The sequence below is a fragment of the Branchiostoma lanceolatum genome, chromosome 17, assembly GCF_035083965.1.
Source record: "Branchiostoma lanceolatum isolate klBraLanc5 chromosome 17, klBraLanc5.hap2, whole genome shotgun sequence".
Taxonomy (NCBI): Eukaryota; Metazoa; Chordata; class Leptocardii; order Amphioxiformes; family Branchiostomatidae; genus Branchiostoma; species Branchiostoma lanceolatum.
In genome coordinates, this window is record NC_089738.1 from 18,197,673 (window position 1) to 18,225,086 (window position 27,414).

General features: G+C 41.4%; 1 protein-coding gene across 2 annotated transcripts; it reads left to right on the top strand.

Annotated features, from left to right (window-relative positions):
• Positions 1-834: 834 nt before the first annotated feature.
• Positions 835-25,879, top strand: LOC136423454 (uncharacterized protein CG5902-like). Of its 2 annotated transcripts, none has more exons than XM_066411601.1 (6): positions 835-1,240; positions 1,357-1,728; positions 13,720-13,830; positions 17,083-17,197; positions 18,426-18,516; positions 19,178-19,227. In XM_066411601.1, exons 1-6 carry the CDS (start codon positions 1,176-1,178, stop codon positions 19,210-19,212), a joined length of 789 nt encoding a protein of 262 aa, XP_066267698.1. In that variant the 5' UTR covers positions 835-1,175; the 3' UTR covers positions 19,213-19,227. The 2 variants fall into 2 exon arrangements, with proteins under 2 accessions (XP_066267698.1, XP_066267697.1); XM_066411600.1 differs by lacking the exon at positions 19,178-19,227 and adding an exon at positions 19,408-25,879 and having other exon boundaries at positions 853-1,240.
• Positions 25,880-27,414: the final 1,535 nt, after the last annotated feature.

Below are 27,414 nucleotides of genomic sequence, written 5' to 3' on the forward strand. Positions count from 1 at the left end.
ATCATTCAAGTCAAGTCAAGACCTTTATTTTTCTTCGAAGTGCTTGTTCGGCCACATGGCCGCTTTTCAGCAAGGTCGAAGTGGAGGGGGGGGGCACAGGTAAGAAAGAGTTGAAACAAGGTTTATTCTAAAACGATACCAAGCTCTCTGTTTATCTCTGCTCGATTTATCATTCCCCTATTTGAAATAAAACAGTTCGAAGCTTTCTATTTATTTTTGCTCGATGTAACAACGCTTTTTCGCGTGTTTATCCGCATTGGAGGCGACGCATTCATCATGCAGTGACCCCTGTCTGGGACGTGACACCGGGTTCACAGGTTGCATTCTGTCTCTATCACCCGGTGCCTTCAAGGGTTGGAGGAATGCCTTTTTGGAAGACTTCAGAGATCGAGCAAAAACGCTAGATACTCGGGGCAGAAACTGGGCTCAGATAGCGCACATAATCTCTCACACACTGGCTTTGCGCGCGCCCAAGTCAACCAAATGCGTCTGTAATGACAACCCTTTACGTCACCCCACTAGAATTGACCGATGGCAACCTTTAGAGGCCTTCCTTCCCTCCCGTGGTCCACGCAATCTGACTGGTACAGAGGAGAGCAGTAAGCACACGCTGGCGGGTTCAGCATACGATTATGCTGCGCTATCTATCAGCCGGCTCGCACGCAGACACCAGACATCGCTGGGGTGTGTCCACCTGTCAGGGGAGAGCCTCTCTACGCTCTCAGGAGATAAGCCACGAGCTGACTTCTGATAGAAACCCGGTCCGGGACCTTCCGGTTGTCTAGGGTATTAATTTTTCCCCGCTACTGCCCCTCTCCGCCGATTCTGCTTGACCTGAACCGTCCATACACGCCGAAACGCAGCACATTGGCCGGCTGCCAGGCAAAAGCCGGTTTAGGCAGACGCAATATCGGAGACACACGGAGTTGCAGGGAAAGCGAAGCCGCATCCTGTTAGAGTTAACGTGCCCGGAAATTTCGGGCGGTGTCTGCGACAACAGTATAGCCCGCATTCTCCGCGCCAGGGTTTCGTCGTGACGATATTGGAGCTGCGACGGCGTCAAGATTGCCGGGCAGGAGAAAGTGGACGTTCCCCCGCCGTTCGAGGTCGCCCATCTCTGTCTGCTGGTGGCGAAACTCTTCACCCTCCGCCCCCGGGAGTTCTCGCCGGAGGACATGCAGGAGGGAAACTACCCTGAGCCCGACCCCGCCGCGCCGATCAGGGTGGTCCCGAAAAGAACGTGAGTCCTTCCTTCCGCCTGTTTAACATTCCGATACCGTTGCCCAATTGTGTGCACCTCCCTTCAAAATTTACCCTGCTCATCGATTCCTGTCTTGTTTTATTTTTCCGCCATAGCTATACCGACATCCCCTGCGGTGGAGGAGTGCCCGGGAAGATCTCGCGAGACTTGAACCCGAATCCCGCGAGAGAAGATGAACCCTCGCGAGAAGAGCCGAGACTGAAGCGGCGGCGCGTGCGCACTGACTGGACCCCCAGCAGGGAGGAGGCTTCCGAAATGGCGGCCGGGTGTTGTGGTGTGAAGAAACAGAAGGTCTCTCAGGATTCGCACCACAACAACGGCTATCGGCTGAGTCTATACCCCATCAATGGGGTGGAGAGAAGGCTGGTGGTCAGCACCGAGATGTGCTGCTTCTGTTTCGACGTGCTGTACTGCCATTTGCACAGCTTCGAGCAGCCCAAAGTGCCGAGGTTTACCAACGACCCATAGTGAGTCACTGTTTTCCTGCTTCTTTCAATGAACCGTTAGGAAACCTTAGCCGTTTTGACAGCACTGTTCCTTTGTTTGTGTAGGCGGCTACTTGGAGACAGGGCGGAAGATTGTATTTCTGTGCGGTAACCTATCTAACCCGTAGATTTTAGACTGGAATGTGTGGTTCCAGGCAAGTGTTGTCCTTTGTTGTTGTGGTCTTTGTTTGGACTCCCTGCCGATTCGAGGTCGGCATTAATTATGCAGAACAAAGGAACAGCTGATTCTATCCGCCCTAGCGCCGGGACGGAAAGACTGAGTCCCTAAACAACTGGGTATTTTCCCAGGAAAATTAGACATCCCAAACACATGAACATGTTCCAAATATTGAGTTGTGTTTCTTTTTTTTTATAAAGAGGAAACGAAACCCGGTGTTTTCGTTGGAGGGATTATGTTGAAAGACCGTTTAAAGGCCACCCATATTTAAAGCGCCCACAGGAACCAAGGCTGGGCAAACAAAAAATATGTGGAAGCCATTCTGTATAACCTTGGGGCCAGATGTAGTTTGTTTTTATCCAAGCCCCCCCACCCCATCCCCTGTTTGTTTTGGGTTCATATTTAGCAGAGGTTTCAGTCAGGGGTACTAGACTGATGTTTTTTCAGCAATGTCTATGATTGTGTTGTTCTCTAGTAGATCTAGTAGTTGCAAAAAATTTGTGACCATTGCTAAGGAGGTGTCTAACGCTAAGTATAAAAAACGCTGCATAAAACAACAGAACAACCCGACAGAAACCTCTTCTTGCAGAGTATTTGATTTTAATGTCTGGGTTTTGTCATAGGTAAAAAATAATAGGTTATGTCAGTCATGATTACTTTAGTCCTCATCAGTATATCACGAAAGAATTATACGGCTAACTGCCCTGGGCTGGGCACGGATCGATATATGGGGGATAATTCAATAATACTAACAATCTTTATGTGGTGGACTGAGTCTGGTCAATGGTAACTCGACTGACTGCTTAAAACAGCAGAATTCGTGTAGAAAATTATCAGGGTCTGAAACAGGGCTCTCTGTAATATCCATCCTTCATTCCTTGGATTAAATTTTGGTGCTCGGAGTGGACCGCCATTCTGTTCCCTTCACATTTAAAAATCCATGAGAGTTAAAAAGAAAGATTAAGACAAGGCCACTTAGATGCGAGTAACACTAACAGTGTTTTGTAGGGTTAAGAAATTCAAAATATTTTCCACATGTTACACGTAACGAGGGGCTTCACTGCAGCGTACTGAGGAAATGGATGAAAAGTTAAACTAAAGACAGCCCTAGTTTGAAATAACAAGTTTTGTCTGTCTGAACTCTGATGTTACCCAATATCTTGTCTAGCCCATCCACTGTATACATAGAATCTAATGTATATTGACTGTCTTCTGGCAAAGGTTGCCTTAGGTCCAGGTAGCCGTAGTACGAGTCAGATGACATGACAACCTTTCCAGTCTCCTTCCAACAGCTGCTTGCAAATTGCTAGTACTAGTAGTAGCCCTGCTGGTGCCAACCTTGAATCAGTGGCAGTAACTGGTCTGGGAGTTGGGAAAGGGGCAAGGGCACTACAGATTTTTGACCTGGCAGTGCCAGGTTTACCGTTTAGCACTGTATGGTATGATGGTTGTTGGCCCAACTCAGCAACTGCTTGTTTAAAGGATTGGGGGTTCGAATCCCAGTCATTTTCGATTTCCGAACTACTGGAAAGGGTTGCAGTCCTTTGGATAGGAGAAGTCACAGGTTTGATGATACCTACAAGTAGAACCCGCCACACTTTGTCGAAAAGAGTAGGGATCATAACACCGCACGAATACACAGCTTGTATCTTCTGTAAAAGTACAGTCCGCTACACATTGAGGCAGACAAAACAGATGTCAGGTTGGAATAAGTGTCTAACTTTGGATACATCACACAGTTCCAAATGGATGAAGTAATGGTAGGGTTTTCGGTTAATTTCAGGTGCGCTTTAGACCTACGATGTTAAACAGTCGTGCGATCATTGTCGTGGGCGACGGTTTTCTTTAGACACACGGTCAGGGAATATCACGGGACCCCCGCGGCGCAGAATTCCATTGATGTGCGCGTGTGACCCAAAGTGACCTCTTGCGCTCCAATTCAAAATGGCGGGGGAACCGCTTGTTTTTGTCAAGCAAAAGATTAAGCTTTTACTGACTTTGCAACAACTGTTGCCCTGTAGATGAGACGTTGAGAACGGTGCTCAACAAAACAAAGAAAGAGATTGAGGCTGGTACAGAGACGGACGGGATTTAACCCGAGTTCGTGGCCGCCGCCAGGGATGTCCCGGGGATCGAGGAATAGGGCCTTAGGGGCATACTAGAGAAGTAGCCATTGGTAGCAGGGCGTCGCGCTGGAATAACCGGTTACGGATAAGAAAAATATGTTTCCATTGCTAACTGCATGCATATTTAAAAGAAAACGATAGAAACTTTCCTTCCCGGACAGGAAACAGCACGCTGTAGGCTTATAAGCATATCACCCACTTCCGTCGCCGGCGACGATTCTTCTTTAGACGAGAAAAAAACAGTCACAGGCCCCCCGCTGAACGTCGTGCGACTGGGTCCGAGGTGGTCGCACGACAATTCGAGGATTCCCCGTTTATTGCCGTCGCACGATTGTTTTGATCGTCTTTAGACGGCCAAAAAATACTGTCGCCGGCGACGTCGCCCACGACGATGATCGCACGACTGTAAAATGTCGTAGGTCTAAAGAGGCCCTCTGTTGCTTCCCCCTGGTAAAATGGGCAGGACCCCTCATTAACAATGTAAACAAACACTGTCTGAATGGTGCCCAAACTAGCAACTGTTTGCATCCTGTACAAGTCAGCAGGATTGATTGTTCTTTATTAGATAGATGTTTCTGAGTTTTGTAAATCCCTTTTCTAAGATGTAACATTTTATGTTAGTTCTACTAGTATTTGAAAGGAAATAGACAGCATCAGTTGCTCTGTTGTGGTGTATTTTGCTGACAGTGCAAAAGTTTTGTTTCCAGTCAAGACCCATTTTAAATGTGCTGCCACAGAAACTGGTGGACCAACACCTGGATAAAAGAGATTTGCATACCCCAAAGTCTAAACATGGTCCAAATAGGGGATCAAATGACTGCAGGAAGTTAACATCATACATTACAATTGAATGCCGGTGCAGGTTTAACTTTTTCCAGGTTAACAATTACAAGCTGTGCAACGTTGTATCATGTCTATCGTTTTAATGTTTTTGTTTTTATGTGTCAGCGTCTTTCCTCCTGGTGTAACGTTCACTTCCTCACAGTTATTTGTTCTCTGTCCCTGACTAAGTTAGCCTTCCCCGTTTCGAAACATGGTTGAGAAAAGGAAGGGTTGTGGTTGGTTACTATTTTCAGGTAATCTCCAATAATAAAAGCATGTGACAGGGGTCTTCCCAGATATTTTTGGTACGATATTGAAATAGATTTAGAAATTTCAGACACCCAATATTTTTTGGATCTTCAACACGCTCCAGGGGCTGGGGATCACCAGAACCGACTGGAGGGTCTATGCTGAGAGCAGACCAGCCTGGTCAGCCCTATGCATGTCTGCAGCCGCCATGCATCAGACACTGATGCCTTCGAACGATTGATTGAATATTTTTTGCTAATCTTTTCATGACTTCTATGAAAAGCTTCTACAACTACAAGTTAGTATATGTCAGTGTGGCCATTCTTGGCTAGCCTGGAATCCATCCCATTTAGCTTCCAGCCGCTACCCTAGCTCCGCTGCGCTACCCAAGCTCCGCTGCCAGAGCTAGGGTAGCGGACGGAAGCTAAATAGGCTGGACTCCAGGCTAATTCTTGGCATATATATCATGATATTTCTGTGCCTTTTCCCCACTCTTTTGCGACTTTGATGTGTGAGGGTCAGTGTTGGTGTGAAATTCTGCAGGAGACCACCAGAAAACTCTCCGCTCCTGAAATTCCTGAGAATCTTGTTCTGACACCAGATGAAGGAAAGGCACTTCAAGAACTCTGTTCGGATAAGAATTGCAACTTAAGACCCATTTTCTATGATATACCACTCATGCATCTGTAGTGGTAAGGTTTTGATGACAATTCCGCTGCCGGATTGTCAGTGTTGAGTTTGAATAATGTTGTCTGTAGTGGCTGTAAAAGGTTTTGTTTTGAAAATTTGGCTTCATATGGCACAACATTTCTCTTTTAATATTGTTATGCTCGCTAGAGTTTTGCAGAAGGGAAAAATCACCCAGAAATGAGTCAGACTGTCATCATAGAACGTAGTTAAGTATTGCTGCCCTAAAATATTAAAATACATAAATGGTAAGACTCGTCCCCTTGCCAAAGACGTAGGTTGCAGACTTCAGAGCATTGAAAACAAGCCGACCTGTCAGTCTTCGGCTCCACTGTCTTCGGTCTCACATCCTGTCACTCGACAATATTCATATAACTATGAACACACACCAAAACAAACAAACATACAGACAGAAAACTATACCTGTAAGGCTCTGAATCTGATCACAGCTCTGGGCAGTGTTTTGGTTTGCCTTGTCAGGAAGTCTCACCCTCTGGTGTTCAGTTGAGCATCACTCAGTGCAATTTTTTGTGGCCATTCATCCAAGACTTTATGCCCTACAGGCATGTCACAAATTGGATATTGTGCCTCCTTTTTCTTTTGTTGGTTAGGCCAGTAACTCTTTGATTCATACCTGTAGAATTTGATATACATGTACCAGTGTTGGGAGGTTACTGCAGTGAAAGTGTGTTTGTTGACACAGCACCCAAAGGATAGGTTTACGGAAGATTCCACTCAAGACAAAGGGTGGACAAGGATGCTTTTTATTGTACTAATTTGAAGGTTGCTCACTAAAAGATGCATACCTATATTAAACAACTTTAAGTCTGACCAAAGAGGCCCAGATTTTTTGGAATGTTGTTTCTGCTTAGCGTATTGTTAGAACATCATGTACCGTAAATGCAGAAATGTTGGCGGTGGTTTTATGGTCACGGTTTTCGCGATGACCGTTTTACCGCGAACTTTAAACCACCGCAAACATTTTTGTCCAATACTGTAGCAGTATGTGACTATAGTACTGCTGCGAAATTAAAACCACTGCAAACACTCCATTTTCCCCTTAGCGTGAAATAAAACTTTTAAAGCCATGCGAACTTAAATGCATTTACAGTAATATTTTGTGTTGATTTTAAACAACATTGTACAACTCAAGTCAGTAACTGCTATTCCTACCACAAATTGTGGAAAACTTTTCCAAACTCAATCTCGGACAAAGAGACAGTTAGAGCTTGATAACAATACCCAAGAGCTGCCTGCTGCGTTCCCAACCAGTCAGATGGTTTAAAACTAGATTGCTCCATTTCAGGGACAGTGAAAATCCATCTACATTCAAGACATAAAACATTACAGCCAGAAATGGGCCTGTGGTATCTATAATTGAGATGCCTTGCAACTGCCTGGGATTGTGAATAAAATATTGCCTTTCCTGACAGCAAACTCCTTGATGTATGTTCTGAATCTGATTTTCCTCAAAGTTGGCCATTTATATATCTTTGTTGCTGTCAGAGGTTTGGTTAGATGTTATCTGGTTATTGACTAGTGGATGCCTTGTGGTGTTTTCTTTACTGAAAATATCTGCAGATCAATGGACAGCTGTTATATAATAATGTTGGAGTATTGATGTGAAATCTGTTGCATCTAAATGTTTATGTATCTTTGGATATTGACTTTTTTGCCCAACTTGCATAATGTCGCAAATCTGCAATGAGCGTGACGATATTTGTGCATATCTCTTCTGCGTGGCCGACAGTCAACAGTGTATGTGTGTTATTTTATAAGTTGTGCATTTTTCTGAAGATTTCAAGATGCATTTGCCTACTTTTTCATCCACTTTCATCCTTTCTGGCCCTTGTCACTCAGGATTCTTTTTTTAAAGATCTAGACCACAGTCTTGGAAGATGGAAAAAGAAATAACCCAGCCTGTATGTTGTAAAATCCTACAAACTAACTACCATGTAAATTGTTACTTATATATGTGCTGCTGCATTTCCTTATGACTGTTTAGCTGCTGTATGCACATAAATACTCTGGTCTTATACAGTCAATAAAACTGTCGTGTGGTTTGAAAAATAGCAGTGGTGGTTCCCCCCATGAGGCACCAGGGTTCTCCCTGTCTGAGTCTGTAGTCAAGACCCAGTTCAAATCAAGGGTGTTTTGTCTCCAGCATAAGCATTCATGATGATATGTATAAGGTATAACTGACATGAAAAATGAAGGTATAATTTCTGGCGTGTCTGTGTGTGTATCTGTGTTTCCAGATGTTGTAATTGTAGTCAGCATAACTCCAGAACCTCTGGATGGATTATGATGATATTTTACTACATTTTGTTAGGCAGAATTTTCTCAGAAACTGTCTCAAGAAATATGGTTGCATGAGGATAAACTAGGTTTATTGCCTATGGCATGGTAGTGCAACAACTTAAGCATCTGTGCTGGGCTTTCATATTTGTATTCTAATTGTAGTAATATATCCAGATATTCTAAAGTCAGTTTTATAAGAATAGATATAACATTTTTATGTCCCTGCCAATGCAGAAGACTTATATTTGTATGTATCTAACTTGCACAAATGACTCTAAAGTTACGAGCAATATCATCATCATCTTTGCCGCTTTTCAGCCCTTTTAGTACTGAGGCAGGCCGTCAATGTTATTGCGAGTGATTTGTCAGGCTATATAGAATGTTTCCAGAAATTCCCCAGCCAACGGATAATGAGCTGAGTTGCTGCTAAAGCGCCCTTGACTTTTCCTGTAGGACATTGTGCCACCCACAAAATCATCTGTCCTAATGCCAGCTAAGCCAGACTGCCTGGTAACTGTACCTATGGACTGTTTAGTACAGCATCATTAGATTTAGAGCTAGAAATTCTACTCCTGGGTTAGATTTTGACTCATAGACTTTTTGTACATCTCAAAAACATAATGGAAGTCAGGAACTCTTGGAGAGAAAGATTAAAGTTATATGTAGTCTAGACGACCCACCCAAAATGATGATATGTGTAATATAAAATTAGTGGCTAAGTTAGCTATACAATTTCAAAATTTAGTTCTCAAGAGATTTTTCGTGATTAAGTTTGCCTGACGACTTTTCCTGAACAACCACATTTTTACACTGGTTAGGTGCATCAGTGCACCAATTCCTGAAAATGAATTTCGAGCCATGCATTCCCAATTGCTCTCACAGAAGGCCCATCCATCTACCTGCTATTTTTGGCCGGGGTAATGCACTGTTGCTAGGGGAATGCCGACCTGGCGTGTAACTGTAATACTGTTACATAACAGAGCACATCCAAAAACAATATTGACCCAGTCCTGATCCAAGCCTGCAAGCTATAACCATCTGTCTCCAAAACCATGACAGAAACAGTATCGGCTCTTAGATCCAGTTTACAAGATGGATGCTAAAAGCCATCACTCAGGCCAGAGCATTTACATGTACAGCGTGTGCACGGTTGTACTCTGCATGGTCCACGGCCTGGTTTTGTTCTTATCGACTCCAAAGCATTCCTCGCTTGTCATGTTTTGGCTACTGGCTGGTAAGTTCATAACTGATGACATGTGCAGAATTCATCTTTGATGATAAGTCCAGACAAAACATGTAGCCTTCATGGAATGGGAATCTTGTACACGTACACTGTACATGTAGAAACACAGAAAAATGGTTTGCCCCTATTTTCTTCTTACATGGTACAGTCCATTGTTAAGCTGCTGTGCCCTGATTGGCTGAGAGGGAGGGTCAGCTGGCAGGTGTCATGGTATATTGACCCTTAGGTGGCCTTGGAATATTACCAACTGAGCACAAAGGGGAATTTGCACCAAAATACATATATCTAGGGGGTCTTGAACATTTTACAGTGTAATATGTAACTTGCAGTCGGTATGATTTGCTTGTTAGATTCACAAAAGTATAGAAACACAGACAGCACCCTAAAAAGGCAATTTCACCGATACTGATAGCAACCAATTTCATTTCGCAAATAAAATCAGTTACTTATACTATAGCAACTTTTAGTTGCAAACATATGTCGATGAAAGTAAGACATCCCGGTAAAGAATATGCAAGGTAACAGTTACTTCACAACCAAAATGATCTATCCAGTTGCTTGAGTAACTGTTAGAGGCATAGTTATGATTTACATGTATGATGTAGGTCAGGTAGTAAAATTCAGACACTAATATAGAACTGGGGAAGGCAATCTTATTGATGATTCTGCGCACGTACAGTGTGGCTTGTAAAATGTTGTAAAACTGGTCACTAACTTCTGAAAGTCATTGCCACATTTCAAGGGTACTGACTGTGATATATTGGATGTACCCTTAGAATCCTGAAAGCCTTATGTTAGAATGCCCCATTTCAACTTAAGTTTCTCAAAAACTTTACTCCCACACCATTCCCTCTTGGTTACTCTGCTCCCTCCCAAAGCCCCCATTGCAATTTTTTCCAAGAAAAACTCCCTGACCTTAATAAAAACAGACAGTCTTTGATATATCTCCAGCTCATCCTGAGCTCAGCCTGTCAACTTAAGTGGTGAAAAATGCCAGCAGGAGAGTAAAGGTCACGTCTTAAGAACCTTTTAGACTAAAGAAAGCGCTGGGTGTTGGCCTTTTGACTCCTTAACCAGCCGGCGTGATGCCCTTTACGGCTCCTGACATGCCTGACTCCTGAGATAGATAGCTGCTTTTAGCCTTACAGACTTGAGAAGATGAATTCTAACACAGTTACAGTGTGAAACTGTGGGGCGATGCATCTCTTTTGAAAAGAAACCTACAAAATAGTTACATTTATGAAGGTTAGACATCCAGGTAAATAATATATATAAAGACAATTCCAACTCTACAGTTGGAAAAAATTCAGAGTTTTACTTCCGGAGGTTTCAAGTGACATCCATCACTCTTCTTCAGCGTCACTGGAATGAACTGGCAGAACAAATTGATACTAGGACTTGAGAAGTTGATGTCTAACCCAGTTACAGTGTGAAACTGTAGGGTAAATTGTATTGCATGAAAAGAATCCTACAAAATAGCTAAATTCTTAACCCTCTCCCAGTTGCCTCACCCTATAACCAATACAGATTTCATTCCAAATGGCTACCTTAGCAGTAAGTATGTTAAATAGATCTGATGCATGTACTATACATGCTTAACCTCAATCATTAAGTTGAGGACTCCAAGCATGGTATGTAAGACGCATACAAGACTGTACATAGGGTTTTGATCCACTCACACCGGGACGGACCCTACTCTTCTCGATGCGGTGGGCTGCCTGTATAGGCCCTGTAAGCAGTCCTACATCCAAACTAGAACACCTATTAGTACCCCATCATTAGTGAAATGACATTTTGAAGCATTTCGAGACGTTTAATTGTCTTAGGATGAATGTTTATGTCATTGTGAAATACAGGAAAGGTAGAACCATGGCACCAGGGAGTCTCTGTTGGGTATGAGTTATATGTGAATGAATGAATGAATGAATGGTTTATTAGGAAAAAGTGTAACATGGCAGCTAAAAGCTGAATTACGTACACTGTACAATCATATATCACATTATCTTAAAAACACAAGGAAAATACTTAGAACGTCTTGACATACATTATCAAAATATCCATAACGGTTAAAACGAATCAATATGTCTGTTTCGCACAGATAAACGAAGGGTCACTGTTACGTAATGTTAGGAAGCAGTGTTTTCCCCACTGGACAGGGGTCATTTATATTTATGTCTGTGTGTCAGCTGACATTCAGAAGTGGATATTATATTATTGTATTCAACTTCAAGTTATCCAAGGCTTGAGTTACTTTTTTATTTTCATGCCTACACCACAGTGTTGAAAATGTATGTACCGGCTCACTACTAGTACTGGTATGTAAAACTTTAAGTTAAAGTCAGATTCGTGTAATTTCAACTATTTTCATCAAATAGAGGCAAACTTGAATGATGGTTTATGCATGATGCTTGCATTTGATTCAAAATTGAATTTCACACCAGGTATATTAAAGCTTCCAATAATTTTAGACAGCCCACCACTGATATACTGTGCACAATTTTATGATGAGCGATGCCTATTGTGATGTTATCCCCATGATAAGGTATAGTTGGTGATGGCCTCGGCCTTTAACACATATTGATTTTGGGATGGCAGAATGCTGTTTATTGTGCAAACTGGAGTATTGATAGCCATATAGATAGAATGAATAACATGAAAAGAAAAGAAAAAGATGTTTTGACAGGTTGTGTACTGTTGCTATATTCATACGTAACTGTACATACGAATGAGTTAACATTTCATGTGTGTGCAAGTTTGGTTTTGACAAGTTTCTATTTCATAATGATAATGTTGAAATGTGTTACCTTTAGACTTAACGTTGCCAAAGAGATGACTTAAACATTTAGCCAGCCCAAATCACGGGTATTCAAGTCCTGGGCTGTATTTGATATTTGTGCTAAAGAATCCAACATGATTGAAGGTTTGGTCAAACCCTTATTACATTGCAGTGGATGGCAGTTCAGTACCAGAGAGATTTCTGGCTCTTTATGTCCCAACACTCTCTTGAAATCCCTTCCATTTCTCTAATATAGCCTTCCTTCATTTATCTTGCATGTTTTTTTACAGCAAATCACATGTCTATACACAGGGCAGAGCTCAAAATACTCACCAGGTTGCCTGTGCATCCAAAATTGGAGCTGTGCACCTTATTTTTATTTTACTGTAGGTTCACCAGTGCACCAAGATATTTGTATAGCGTTCTGTGCACCTAAATTTTAGGTTAAGTGCACCAGTACACCTTTTCCCAAAATAAACTAAAAGGGAAAAGCGAATTGTATAGATAAGTTGTAACAGGGAACAATTTGATAATCTTACAATGCAGAAGACTACATGTACCTATATGTCATGACTGTCAAATACTTTTATGGTACATTAGCTAAATGATCAGTCTTACAGTTTAATTGGTTCCTCTGGTATATGAATTTCACAAGATTTTGAGAGATAAGACATCTAAGAAAGGAGCTCCAGCATTGTTAATAAAATTGTTGCGCTGTATATGTGATTGATAACAAGGAGTAGACGATAGCTTGAATGTTCAATGGTATTAGTGGAAATCATTTTGAAAAGTTGAACTGTAACGTTACCCGGTAGTTTGTAAGTCAAAATTTGGTCTTACCCGATATTTCCACCGTCAGACTCCAGTCTTTGTCAAGGATTGAGCGATCCACCACCTCTGTGATGTCACATTATGCAAATACATGTAGAACACATGACTTTTTGATATAAGGCTGCACCAAGTAATTTTTATGGATGACGTCCGCGCGCGCACTGATTTTGGTCTGTTTGCTTCCTGTAACTATGACCAAAGAGTTACGACAGTAAATCAATGGGATATGGAAAGAAACAGGACAGGACAACAACTGCTGTTCAACTCTAACTGATTTATTCAAATTATTGCTGTTTTCATGATGAATAAAAGAATTGTTAGTTGTTACACTGTGTTCTCTCATTCAATTTGTGTCCTAACGTGTCGTCGACTATTATGTTTCAAATCTAGGCATCTTGTTTTTTTCGGCCCTTCTTGGGTTTTTTTCGCGCTCTCGATTAGATTTAGGGTCTCCAAAGGACGTCATCCATAAGAATTACTTGGTGCAGCCTAATTATAAAGTTGCATAAATTTTATGTCTTGTTAGGACAAGTCAATCTTCACACGCCCGTTTCCTGGTTGATTTGTCTCATTTTTCATGAAAAAAGGTTAATTGCACTATACATGTACATGATTGTCAACAAGGACTAGACAATCTTGTGCCTCTACAAATTTTAGTTACCCAAGCAACTGGATAAGTGTTCTTTACAGTCAGACATTTCAGACATCATCCACTGTATTCATCAATGTTTTTTACGCCTCTGTTTCTGTATTTTTCCAGTCCGCTGTTTGTGACCTGGAAGACAGGCCGCACACGTCGTCTGCGGGGATGTATGGGCACTTTCACAGCTATGAACCTCCATGGTGGACTCAGGGAATACACTCTCACTAGGTAAGGCACTTTCACTGGATAAGGCACTGTCACTGGGTAAGGCACTTTCACTGGGTAAGGCACTTTCACTGGGTAAGACACTCACTAGGTAAGGCACTTTCACTGGGTATGGCACCTTCACAGCTATGAACCTCCATGGTGGACTCAGGGAATACACTCTCACTAGGTAAGGCACTTTCACTGGATAAGGCACGGTCACTGGGTAAGGCACTTTCACTGGGTAAGGCACTTTCACTGGCCTAGTAAGGCACTTTCACTTGCTAAGGCACTTTCACAGCTATGAACCTCCATTGTGGACTCAGGGAATACACTCTCACTAGGTAAGGCACTTTCACTGGATAAGGCACTGTCACCGGGTAAGGCACTTTCACTGGGTAAGGCACTTTCACTTAGGCACTTTCACTGGGTAAGGCACCTTCACAGCTATGAACCTCCATGGTGGACTCAGGGAATACACTCTCACTAGGTAAGGCACTTTCACTGGGTAAGACACTTTCACTAGGTAAGATTAAGACAGTTCCTCTAGGTAAGATCCTGGGAATTCACTCTCAGTCTCACATACATATGTACACTTCTACTCCAGGGTAAGACACTTTCACTGGGTAAGACAATTTCTACTGGATAAGACACTTTCACTAGGTTCTAACTTAAAGACACTTTTACTTGGTAAGACCCTGAGAATACACTCTCCGACAAAATAAGACTCTCTGAGGTAAGACACTTTCACTAGTTAAGACAAGGTTGATAAACTCTCACTCGCAGTAGGCAATTGCTGTACAAGGAAGAGCTTGATCATGAAATTCTCCATGCAAGCTTGCTCTTCTCATTTAGTTTCATGTAAAAAACAATCAATCCTTGAACCTGGCATCCAAGCTTGTTCTGTTGGATGAATTTTTAATCCCCAGGTTTTAAATGTTGTAACATATTACTGTACTAGTACTTGAAGCATCACAAGTCTCATTAGCTTACTCTAAATTAAAGTACTGTACCAATTAATGCACAGATGGATTAAAACTTGTCTGGTTGCACAAAGCCTCCAGATTTTGATTTATTGTCAACAATTGGCAGAAATTTGCCCGTCCTCACACATTGATTGATTAGGTTATAAATACAATCTAAGATATGTCAGTTGAGAATTAAGTACAGATATGTCAAAAACCTTACTAGTCAGACTCTTCCCTTACATTGTTCCCAGTATTTTACAACTATAAATTATGATACCCAGGTATACAGTTATCTATCGTGTAACATTGGAATCAGATATGCCTAACATGCACATAAACTCCCTAAAGAGATTTGAGCTGAATCATATTCACAGTATTGTATTTCTGATAACAGTGTTTCCAAAGGTGTTTCTGCTTGAATGCGTCTTATGCTCCAGGACTTGGCAGCGTATCACTAATAAAAGTAGTTTTTGTCTGAAAGAACTGCATGTATTGTTAATTGCTGATTATTATCTCCAATTGTTTAAGGTGATTGTAAGTGAAAATATAACATTCTAATGAAGTATTTGCAATTTTGAGAAAAGTTAAGTCACCTATATGTTAGAAAACACAAGTTTCTATACAGAAACATTGAAAAAAAAACAGTTACTCATTGACAAGCACCTGGATATGATTTTGGAAATGGTTATTGATGTATAACAGAAACAAATCTGTTGGAGGTGATATTTGTCCATATTGCTCTATTTTAACCCAGTTTTTACATATCTGGAAGCCAATGCTGGCAAGAACCATCCCCCAAAGAAGCAATGAAAAGTTTGTATCTATGCTGAATATATGCAGTTACCAGAAATGTTCTCAGTTCTCAAGTCATTGTAATCAAAATACCCCCCTGCTGGAATCGGAAATTAAAAAATGTTGCTCAGAATTAAAAACATAGACAGGATGGATTGCAGGATACAGGAAATTGTATATCATATGTTGAGATTTTCGTAATTAGATGTGCTTCACTGTTGGATTAATCATGGTACATTAACCATGGAGAAGGTGTGCATCTCTTCCTATGAATATAATGTGCCAAATTCACCGGTTATTAGGGATAATTTTGATTTGTATGGTACATGTTTGAATATTATTCGCCATGTTATTATAAAAAATTTATATGTAAGACTTAGTGTTACATGTACACATATGCAAGCGAGAAAAAAAGCTTCCATCGTTAAGTTTTTGTCAGCTTTTCTATTTTCATTGTTACTTTAATAACCTAGCTCTGTAACCCATATGGAATTGCTTGCCAAACGTCTACTTCAGTGTGCTAAAGGTTAAAACTAAATAAAAGTATGCATACTGCATTTGATGTCTTCATGATCAGGTTTTGAAGACGTTTATGTTAGAAAAACCCGTAAAAGTTTGAACGCATTACAAAATTTCAAATCCAACATTTTTCTTGTCACTGGAAAGAATATCAAGAAAAGCACATCCAGATATGGGGCTCCCAACTAATCTCCAATCAGATCTGTTGGTGGCAAGGCAGTTTCAAAATGTGGCAAGGCAGTATCAAAAAGGTCAATGAGTTACAATAATCCATTAGCCACCAGAGGCTTTGGATACTCATTGGCCCTTTTCATACTGCAGCTGCCTTGCCGCCGATAGATCTCCTTGGAGATTAGCTCCCAACATCATATACTGAAATTGTGACTATCCCGTATCCATTTGAGAGTGACCAGTGGTATATATGCGTGTGCTATTTTTTCATTTACCAGTCCAGAGGCGTTACTTGTTTTATTGGTGACAGCAGCCAGATGGGAGCGTAAACGACGTCGCCCGCGCTAAAGTGTCCCTCTGACATTTTTTTTACAGTGTCATTTGTCTTCCTGTCTCCACATTAAATGAATTTTAACATTTAATGTAGGCTGTCCTTTTGCTAGTTTTGGCCCACATGCGGGTCAAGACAGAGGACATGAGAAGGACACTCCCCTGCATATGTAGAGTCCGACTCTAGTATGAAGGTACATTGCAGATGGCATTATAAAAAATAACACCAGAGGCTCTCTTTGAATTTTGAAAGATCTTTTTCAAATTACGTACATTTTTTTAAAAGATGGAAGCGCATACAGTATTGTTTAAACAATCCATTTCTTCTAGAAAGGCCTGAGTACATGTACATTAGATGAGAAAAAACGCTTCAGAAACGCTTTCCAAACTTGTGTTACGTTCAGTTCACACGACAGGCAATATCTTCATACAAATGTACGTGTAAACTGCACATCAAAGGGAGTAACAATCCACACACATGTTTTGTTTGTTTCAGTGCTTTGAAGGACAGTCGCTTCGCCCCGATCAGTCGGGATGAGATGCCGCGGCTCCACTGCTCCGTGTCTCTCCTCACCAACTTCGAAGACGCAAAAGATTACCTCGACTGGGAGGTGAGTAAACGCATGTTTTTTCTCTGAGCCCAATGCAGTGTTCTCGCCAGGCCTTTTCAGCATAGGGGCCTCCTACAATGTATGCTGTGATTTGGACCCCCTATGCTGTGGTCTGGACCCCGATGCTGTGTTTCAACCAGCATAGGGGTGTTTCTTTCTGGGACAAACCTTGTGACCCTTCATAAATCTTATAAAAAGTTCATATTTGGCTTTAGAATGAGGCTGTGACAGAGGAAAAACTCTACTTCACAAAATTTATCCCTCAAAATGCATGAAATAGTGTCTCATTGGGTCATAAATTTACAAATTTTCCGGGGGGAACATGTCGGACTCCCTACTGTGGTCATGTCTTCGGCACTCCATGCGTGACTTGCACTGCGTAAAGTTGGCCTTCTGTACCTGACCCCTATGCTGTGAAAAAATCCTGGTGAGAACACTGCAATGTTCGCCTTGTAACTAGACCTGAAGGCCACTTCCAGGTTGTGGGTCCAGGGCTCGAAATACTGGGTGCATTTGCACCTGTGTCCACCCAAAATTGGAGCTGTGCACCTAATTTTTGACTGTGGGTGCACGAGTGCACCTAGATATTTTTGTAGGCTACGGGGTAAAGGCATTGATTGTACAATAAGCATACAGAATATTCTTGAAATGTAAGTATCAGAAATAGCAATATACTCTGTTGTTGTACTTAATTTGATGTATCACTTGTTTGAAATTTTTAAGTTTAGCTATTATTGATAGAATTACTGATTGAAGTTCTTAAGAGCGTTTTGCTGACATTCAACTTTATTTTATGTGGTGCACCCAATATTCTTTCTGTGCACCTATTTTTTGGGTTGGGTGCACCAGTGCACCTATTTCCAAAAATGAATTTCGAGCCCTGGGGTTTCATGAATTTGCCTGGAACAGGATCTTTTCTCCCCAAGTTGGAAACATTACGATTGATTAACATTTTGTCTTTTGAAAAACGCTGGTAAACCGATGATTTTAGTAAAATCATGGGTTTACCAGGGTTTTTCATTTTTAAGTTGTTGTAGGGCAATGGAAGAACCTGAGATCTCTATCAGTCTATGTAATTTTAGATGTGAAAAATCCAAAAATAGTAGTATAAACCTGATAGCTAAGTTCTTCCCATCTCCAGTAATCCCAGCAGTTTGCTGTTATTGTTCTTTTGTGCTTGCGGTGTACTGATGTTATAATATATTTATTGTTTTTCACAATTCTCCAGATCGGCATCCACGGGATTAGGATAGAGTTTGTGAATGAGAAAGGGTCCAAGCGCACAGCAACCTACCTACCTGAAGTGGCCAGGGAACAAGGTAGGTCATGGTCGCTCAAGGAAAGACAAGGTATACACGAATGGAAGTCTCTTGATAGTTCAGTTTATTTATCCAAGAAAAAAATCTATGTTACTGGATAACAAAGTTGTACACAACAAGTGTTTTTTACCAAGCTAACGAGGGTTAGGGATGCCTCGGATAGGACGTTAAATGGAGGTCCCATGTTTGGGCAGAGCCACACCCCGCACACGTAAAAGAACCCACCACACCTTTCGAAAAAGAGTAGGGGCATGCCCCGGTGTGCGATGGTCCAAATCCTTCTGTCTGGAGTTGGTGATTCACTTCAAGTCACCCGGATGGAGGCCTGGCGAACCTCCGTCTCGTGTAAGCCACACAGTGATTTACACCATTCACCTGGACGGGAGAACTGGCGCATCCCCGTCTTGTATGACAGCCAACGAAAGGGTATGTCACCCCGTAAGGGGCGGTATAACCCCGTCGTAGCGAAAGCTCGTCGACTGATGATGATGACCAAGCCAACAGTGTTCCTCACACTGCAGCAGTGACACCTAGCTGTAGTGGAAAGTAGAACCTGTAAAGAATTGGCTAGGTTGTGTACAAACTACAAAGAAATTGATATCCAGTGATTTACAAATCTGATGAAACTATTCACTATCAACTCCCTGTTTTCATATCCCAGGCTGGGATCGAATACAGACCATAGGCATTGTGTAAGGTGTCTGTGTGCTTCCTTTGAAATTGCTAATACTTACAGTTTTACTGTTTTTACTTCGCAGGCTGGGATCGAATACAGACCATAGACATTTGCCTGACCAGTGGAAGGGCTACTAGAAGGGTGATTTAGTTAGGTTGGTACTAGGGGATTTTTGTCCTGCCTTTGTACATGTCTTTTGTTTTATTCTTTTCTAGGCTGGGATCGAATACAGACCATAGACTCCCTCCTGCGCAAGGGTGGGTACAAGGGCCTCATCACGAACGACGTGCGCCGCAGTATACGACTCACGCGCTACCGCTCGGAGAAGATGACCGTCGGCTATGCAGAATACATCGCTCACCGCAACAACAACAACTACCAGTACAAACACTTAGCTAACGGCTGCACCTCCAAGGTTTTATGATGATGGCTGGCAGTCACATAGAGATGGGCAGTGAAATCATAACCAATTTTTTTATGAAATGATGAAAACCCTTTCATTTTTTTTTATCGTCGTTGTTGTTACAGTGTTTAAGTTTTTAAGAGAGAGAGTTCTCCCAGAGTGGATACGAAAGTTAACGGGAAGAATTAACTACCAGGTTCTGATGCCTGCTCAGTTAAAGTTTCGCACAGCTGACGCTTGTTTTTCATTTCTGTAGTAAGCTTGCACTTTTCACAGTATTTTCATGAAATTGTAGACTGGCTTTTGTAAACGTTGTTTATACTTTTGTTTTGGCTTTCACCGTAGCATACATACAGCTATTGAGGCTTTCTGTTTGATATTTTTATGTTAGTGTTTCTTTAGATATATATCCTTGCCTAATGGAAGTTGCCCAATAAAGAAAGAAGGTTTGAATTTCGCTTGGTGCATGTGCATCGAAATTGCCCAGTTTTCTCTAAAGTACCCAATGCAAACTACAGTCATGGCTTGCTTATTGACACAATCTTTCCCTTCAAAACTTGTGCAATTCCCCTTGGTGAAAGCGCTTATGTGTTGGGTGAAAAGGTTTTGTCCATAGCGCAAATTGCTCATGACTGGTTTGCTAAAGTTTGCCGGAAAAACGATTTCGATGTTCTGGTTGCAAGTCTTGCTACATTTGCAGCCAGGAGTCAAATCTGTCTTCTGACCAACTTTGCACAATATGTGGGTCACCAAGTCACGACGAGGTCAAAGAGCACAGGTCAAAGGTGACCTTGTTCATATTGTACAAAGTACAACAGAAAGACACAAATTGTAAGAGCTGAAATTGCATGCAGTGTCCCAACATGCATGTGCCAGTTCATGGGAAGAAACTGTCCTCGGACATGTCCCTAAGAAAAAAGCTTATAATGATGAACTAAACGTAAGATGTAACAGTCAATATCATAGATGGACAGTTACATCAAAATGTCCTGCACAAATTTAAAGCTATCAGTGCTAAATGGCTGATGAAGATCAAATCAGCCAAAACTGAAAAAAGAATTTCCCTTGAGTTAAATTAAGGAAAGCCCAAAAAACAAAAGAGGCTTCTTGTTAAAGAAAACGAAAGCATCGACATGCCTTACCAGTTTCTGAAATGTCTCTTGTGTTGCCATTTTGACTTTAACCTTCATTTGTGTTGTGAAGGTCAGACTTTCTCACCATCTATGAAAGTCTAACAAAATTTATTCAAACGACAGAGTGGAAAAACTAAGACATTTCAGGTGACTGCGAAATGGCATGTTCTCCGAAAAAGAAAGAAAAACGCTGAAAACAAAGTTACAGCCAGTCGTCATGTAGAAAGCGACACATTTTGTTGCTCTCATTCTTCATTTTTACCGTTGCAACTACCTCCCAAAGTTTCTTTTTCCCTTTTTCTTTCCACACACCTAATGCAGTACATTTATACTGAACAGAGAAAATGGAAGTCATTTGAAGGATTCTTCTACATGGTTACTTTGAACTATGGATTGAGGAACTTGAAAATGTTAAGATGCTTTTTTATTTTCAAATGATATTATGAGAATCCTGACATGCAGTGAGAATGACTTATCATTGCTACCAATACAAAGATTTAGATATTTCTTTTCCGAAAAAATACCGAGTAACCATAATGCAGAGGCCGCATAGCAGACAAAGACACAAAGGAGAGAGAAAAAACTTAAGGCTTTGTCTGTTTATGACTTTTACTTTTGAATGCAGCAGGCATCTCACCTGTTGTGCTAAGTTCTGGGAGAGAAGTTTTACGAAGGTGCTGATAAAAATTTCATTGCCCGACTCCGCTCTATGTGACTGTCCTCCCTTTGTGGGGGGGCGCATAGGTTAATGTACCATCATGTGGCACGGGCCTTGGGCCCAGGGACCACTCACAGGAACGCAGCGTCCACTCTAGCGAAATTAAAGTTTTAGGACGTCTGATTTTTTCTTGATGAAAACTTAGCAGACACATGTGCTAACAGTTGTCTGTGAACAATGAATCTATTTCTGCGGAAGTCAATACCCCTTCAAAAAGGAAGCATTTTAAGTGAGTTCAAGTGACAAAAGTTGTGTTAACAAATCAAATGACAACCAAAATCGTCCGTAAAGTAAAGAAAAACTTGACAAATGTTAACGAATGAAAAACTCTTTTGCTGTGATGCAATACAACTTGACAGAAAGCCTAAATTGTCAACCGGGTGCATTCTTCAAAGGTGCTCAGTAAACCAGTTAAAAAAATTAATGATCCTCCCTTCTCAAAACGAAAACACGTACAGTCGAATCTCCAATTCATTCTGAGTCCAACATTCTCAATAAAAACTGAGAAACCATCTCTTTCTGTAGAGAGATGTGTACATCATCAGCTGTGCATCAGCATTGATGCTTGCTGATGCTGGATTAATGAATCTCTTCCTGTGAGAGAGAGAGTTCCTTGCCCAACGCCCGTGGTACCGGTTTTGTATCCGATGGAATATTTATATTGTCCTGCAACTCAGGCCAGCCTGAACGCTGGCTCCTCTATTTTACCCTGTCCATTTTCCACTTTTCTATCACGAGAAAATGAGACGCGCCGCAATGCCGCGCGTGACAAAAAAAAAATAACATCAAAAACATCCTAATAATAGTGGACGCGGGATCGCATTGAGTTCCATGATAATGTCAGTTACTACTGTTGACAATCTCATTGAAGCACACATTGAGGAAGATGTTAGCACCTCAATGTTGAAGCCTTTCTATACCACAGGCTTACCTCTAACGTCTATGAACGTGGGGTTCGGATTGCAGCAAATGCTTGCAACTAATGTCAACAGCAATCGTTAATTGCTATACGGTAATTTCTGTTTTATTCTAGTGATAGCTTTGTTTAAGGCACTAGGTATGGTATGTAGTTTATTATTACGTAATGTTTTAAAGATTTTTAGACATTTTTTGTTATATGGTGAACGATCGGTGGTAGTCACTTGTGCATTGAGCAAAATGTGCAATTAACGTTAGGTCTTGTGCAGATCGTAATTCTTATGCTGGGGTCGTTCTTGTCTCGGGGAAACTTCACCAAAACGAAGAGAGCTTTGCATTTATCCGATTTGTAATTCATGCAATTTTGTACAAGAAAAGCAAGAGCATAGACCACATGAAAGAAGAACCGAATAACAAAGTGCTGCATACTTTGAGAAAAATACATTGAAAGATCATGGTCAGTATGAAAAGCATTGCAGGTAAACTGTGTTGTTTCAAGCTAACATCGTTTCATCAGTTACTTAGAATATTGCAACCATCAAAAAGAGAAAAAGAGTACAGGCTAGAAAACTCAATGTATGGTCAGCTTAAGTACAAAACTCTATGCCCTCATTTGTCATGTGACTTGCCAGCTTCTCTGTGATTGGCTAGTTCCTAGCCAATCAAGGATTCTAAAGCTGTGGCTCTTTTCGAAGGATCCATCTTGCATTGCAGGATAAATCATCACCCAAAATTCATTGCAGAGGTAGCCATCTTGAAATGGAATGACTTGACCTTCAACTATCATTCAGGCTCAGGCAATCACCCCTCTTTTCCGTTAATGGGTTGGTCCAACCTATCGGTAGGAACAAACCAACGCAAGCAAAGGGGTAGAAACATTTGACGTGGTGAAGTTTTCCTCAATTAATTCCAACTATGGGACCATATATTTTTTCCTCCAGTTTTGGCTAATTTTTATCGAGAATTTCTTCGTTTATTTTAGACTTATTTCTCTTATCATTCTGTATTGGCTTATAAGCAATGTATCTACAATTATAGGAAGTAGTGATGTGTACATGCAGTAGAGTAATACGTAAAAAGTGCTGAAAAGTTGTTGATATCAGCCAAGACGGACTCTCCGAAGACACTCTGAAGACAGTTTCATTTACTGCTCATTTCTACCATTGGGGTCATTTTTTACCATAGAAAAATCAGACTAATTTTACTTGAAAGAGTGAGTAAAACGTGTTAGCATGCTCGAGAAACTGTTACCAGCTCAAAATGCAGGCTGTACCTACAGACTTTTGAGGAAAGATCTGGATTTTACACATGTACAATGTGTGTAATGTAGAATATGCATCACATGCTTTTTCTATATGTAATATTTTATATAGGCCAGAAACATGCCTATTCAGTTGGCATCAGCCTAGAGAGACTGAGAGGTTTTGAGGCCAGGAAGAACTGAAGCCATCATGCTTCCAGTGTTATTCCACTGTAAGTCCTCGAAGCTTTATGAGGAAATAGCGTGGTCTTTGATACGTTGATGAGGGTTAGACATCCAGGTAATGAGATATGCCAAATAGTAGTTACTCAAGCAACTGGGTATGGTTTTGGAAACAGAAGTTACAGGTAGCATCCACTACTTTTCATCAGTTACACTGAGCAAGATTTGTCTATCTACAGGTTTTAACCAGAAACTATGAATTATGCTAGCATGGTCTTTGATTTTGTTGTGCAACAGCTGCATATGAAAAGGAAGAAAGTGGGTCAGATAAACTCTCTGGTACTTTTGACCAATTGCTGATGTTACATTTCCGTAAGGTCATGTGTGTCAAGCAAGCAATGATAACATGTCTATGGTCCTACATATTTTGTAATACAAAACAAACCAAGCAACGGGAGGAATTCTCAAAGGCGTCAGACCTTTCCTATATCAGTGACTTGAAATGTTGAAAGATAGTTCATGCTATTTGAAATATCTTACTCTTTGGAGAATTTTTCCAGTTGCTTGATTTATTTTTTATTACCAAATGTTCTACCTGGATATCTAACCTTCATCGATGAATCACCGTCACGATCTAGAAAAACTGCAGTCTACTGGGTCAACCAAAATATTTTATGCATATCTTAATATGTTTGATTCACAAAATTAAGGTATCTACTATGAAACGAAGGACTGTTGTCACAGTGTCTTCGGAGACGTCCGTCCTTCTTGACGATTTGTTCTTGGTGTGGAGACTATTGGAATAATAAAGGACTTGGATGTGGTGTAAGCTATCGTAGGGAGTATTGCATGTAGAGGGTGCTGATGCTGTAAGCTAGCTAACTGTACCATGGCTGTGACACGTGGAGTTGTGTACAAAAAGAGAGACTTTGCTGCTTGATGTTTTAATGGTCGGTGAAGGCGAGAGGTGACCGAGATTCCGAAGTACCAAATTTTAGGTTGTTTTGTGTTTCTGATAAACCGCCTCAAGGCGTAACTCAACGGTTTCATGCTGTTTGTACACATGTACAAGCTGCAGAAGACCGGACTGTAAGGTTTGATCCACTCACACCGGGATGGACCCCTGCTCTTTTTAATTAGTGCATTGGGTTCTGTAAAGTGCTCGAGTTGGGGCTAACTGCAAGAACAACTTGCCACCAAATTTTACAGTCTGCCTCAGTACATGTAGCTACTGACATATGACGATCACGATGATATTGATTAATAAGATTTGTTACTTGCATTTTGGGCCTAGTGGAACATTGTGCAGCAAGTTTCCTTGTGGAATCTCTGTGACCTGCCGTCAGAAGGTGCTACACAGACTTTGGTAACGAGAAACACTGTTAAGTAAAAGACACATTGACATACAGCCGTGGATGTTCCCACCATACTATACCAGCCTGTCGAACCTAACACCTTATGTTTATTGTAAGCAGACACGCATGGACTGGGAGATATGTTGAATTTTGGTGTGGCTTTAATTGTGTTCTGACCACAGACTCCAGAGATGGTCATCACTCTTCTCTGAGGACCCTGTTTGGTCATGTGATCAAATCAGGTGGCTTTGGTATTGTAACTCAGTGCCTGTAGGTGTTGTCAATGACAAAATGCCACCAAGAGAGTGGAAGATGTGTTCACATCTAAGTGGCATAGCAAGGAAAGATCAAACACAGAATAACCACTTTTGATACTATTCTGGCACTGTATTATACTACAAAAGCCGCCTCTATGATCACATGACTTCAGTGATGGGTGACCATGACTTTGGACTGCAGATTAAAACAAAGAGCCATGCTAACTACAGTATATCTTGTACTTTATGTTTGTCGGATGTAACGTTACCTACCAGGCTTGCAGCAAAAAATGCTGGACAGAGCCAACTAGGGACCAGTGCCTACTCACACCATATTTGGATATTTGACCTCCAAAGTGACCCCTCGTAACCTTTGTACTTCAATCTGTAGATGGTGTCTTGTAGTGTTTACCACTCACTGATTGTTTACGTTATGTATTCTCTACAAACAATAATAACAAATGTTTCAAAAGATTGCAACATATGGCATCGCGTCTTATTTCGACTTTTTACTGATACCTAGAATTAAATACGAGCTTCTTTTCGTTTGCATATTTAGGAACTTAACAATGGCCAACCAGAAATCACAAACTAACAATGCTGCCCTGTCCCTGGTGCTGAATTCCATTCACATTGATGCTGCCACCCCTGTCCTTGGTGCTGAACGACACCCACATTGACACTGCCGTCCTAGTGCTGAAAGATATTCACACTGACGCTGCTGTCCCTGGTGCTGAATGACAACCACACCAACACTGTCATCCCTGTCCTTGGTACTGCATAACACACAACACTGCTGTCCCTGGTGCTGAATGACATTCAAACTAACAATACTGCCATGTCCCTGGTGCTGAATGACATTCACTCTGACACTGCCATCCCTAGTGCTGAGTGACACACAGACACTGCCATCCCTACCACCCCTGTCCTTGGTGCTGATTGACATTCACACTAACAATACCGCCCTGTCCCTGGTGCTGAATGACATTCGCACTAACAATACCGCCCTGCCCCTGGTGCTGAATGACATTCACACTAACAATACCGCCCTGTCCCTGGTGCTGAATGACATTCACACTAACAATACCGCCCTGTCCCTGGTGCTGAATGACATTCACACTAACAACACCGCCCTGCCCCTGGTGCTGAATGACATTCACACTGACACCACAGTATTGTTAAATAGATAAAGTGAAATGCCATATACATTCAAACCTGTACTACTGACCACCTCTGAATATAAAGGACCACCTCGCAACTTTTGACCACTTTTTTGCGGTCTCTAGGGTGAATTTTCCCTTCGACACAAGAATGAATGTTAGTGTCTATAGTGAAGCCGTCCAATTGGATCAAATTCTATTGGTTCCCTGAGCGGTCTTCTTGGAAAGGTTTGATATAAAATGTCGCATCCAGGCTGTTCCATGTAACTCTTATAAATGTACATCCATCAACCAGCAATGTCACACTTTCGATAGGTTTTAAAACTATTGTGGTGCATTTCAGATCGTGTAATCGCGCCTGTCCTAACACTTGTGTCAGTGTTTCATTGTGAGTGTGAAAAGTACGGAAGTACATTTATTAACCGACTACATGTATGTCACGCATTCGGTAGGCTTTAAAAGTGATTCAGGTGCTTCCAGTAAAGATCGTGCTTGTCAGGCAGTCGATGCACCAAGCGCTCGTTCTCATTAAAATGTACACATTTTGTAACTTCCGTCACCGTTTGAAGTACGACGTTCCTGACATTAAGATTTGCCACATATAAGGTGCCAAACTATCGTTTTTAAGACGACTTAAAACTTTTCTGGCTTATAAAAACGACAGTTTGGCACGTTATATGTGGCAAATCTTAATGTCAGAAAGGTCTAACTTCAAACGGAAGTTACAAAATGTGTACATTTAGATGAGAATGAGCGCAAGGTGAGATAGCTGCAATGGGTAATGTATTCACCGGCAACCAAGCTACAAACGAAGACACGTCCTTGACTTCTCTTGAAGAAACGTGTAGAAGGTGG

Coding starts and splice junctions, on each gene's coding strand:
- LOC136423454 (XM_066411600.1), top strand. CDS start 1,176: ATGCAGGAGGGAAACTACCCTGAGCCCGACCCCGCCGCGCCGATCAGG. Junction 17,198..18,425: donor AAGATTACCTCGACTGGGAG/GTGAGTAAACGC, acceptor ACAATTCTCCAG/ATCGGCATCCACGGGATTAG. Junction 18,517..19,407: donor TGAAGTGGCCAGGGAACAAG/GTAGGTCATGGT, acceptor ATTCTTTTCTAG/GCTGGGATCGAATACAGACC.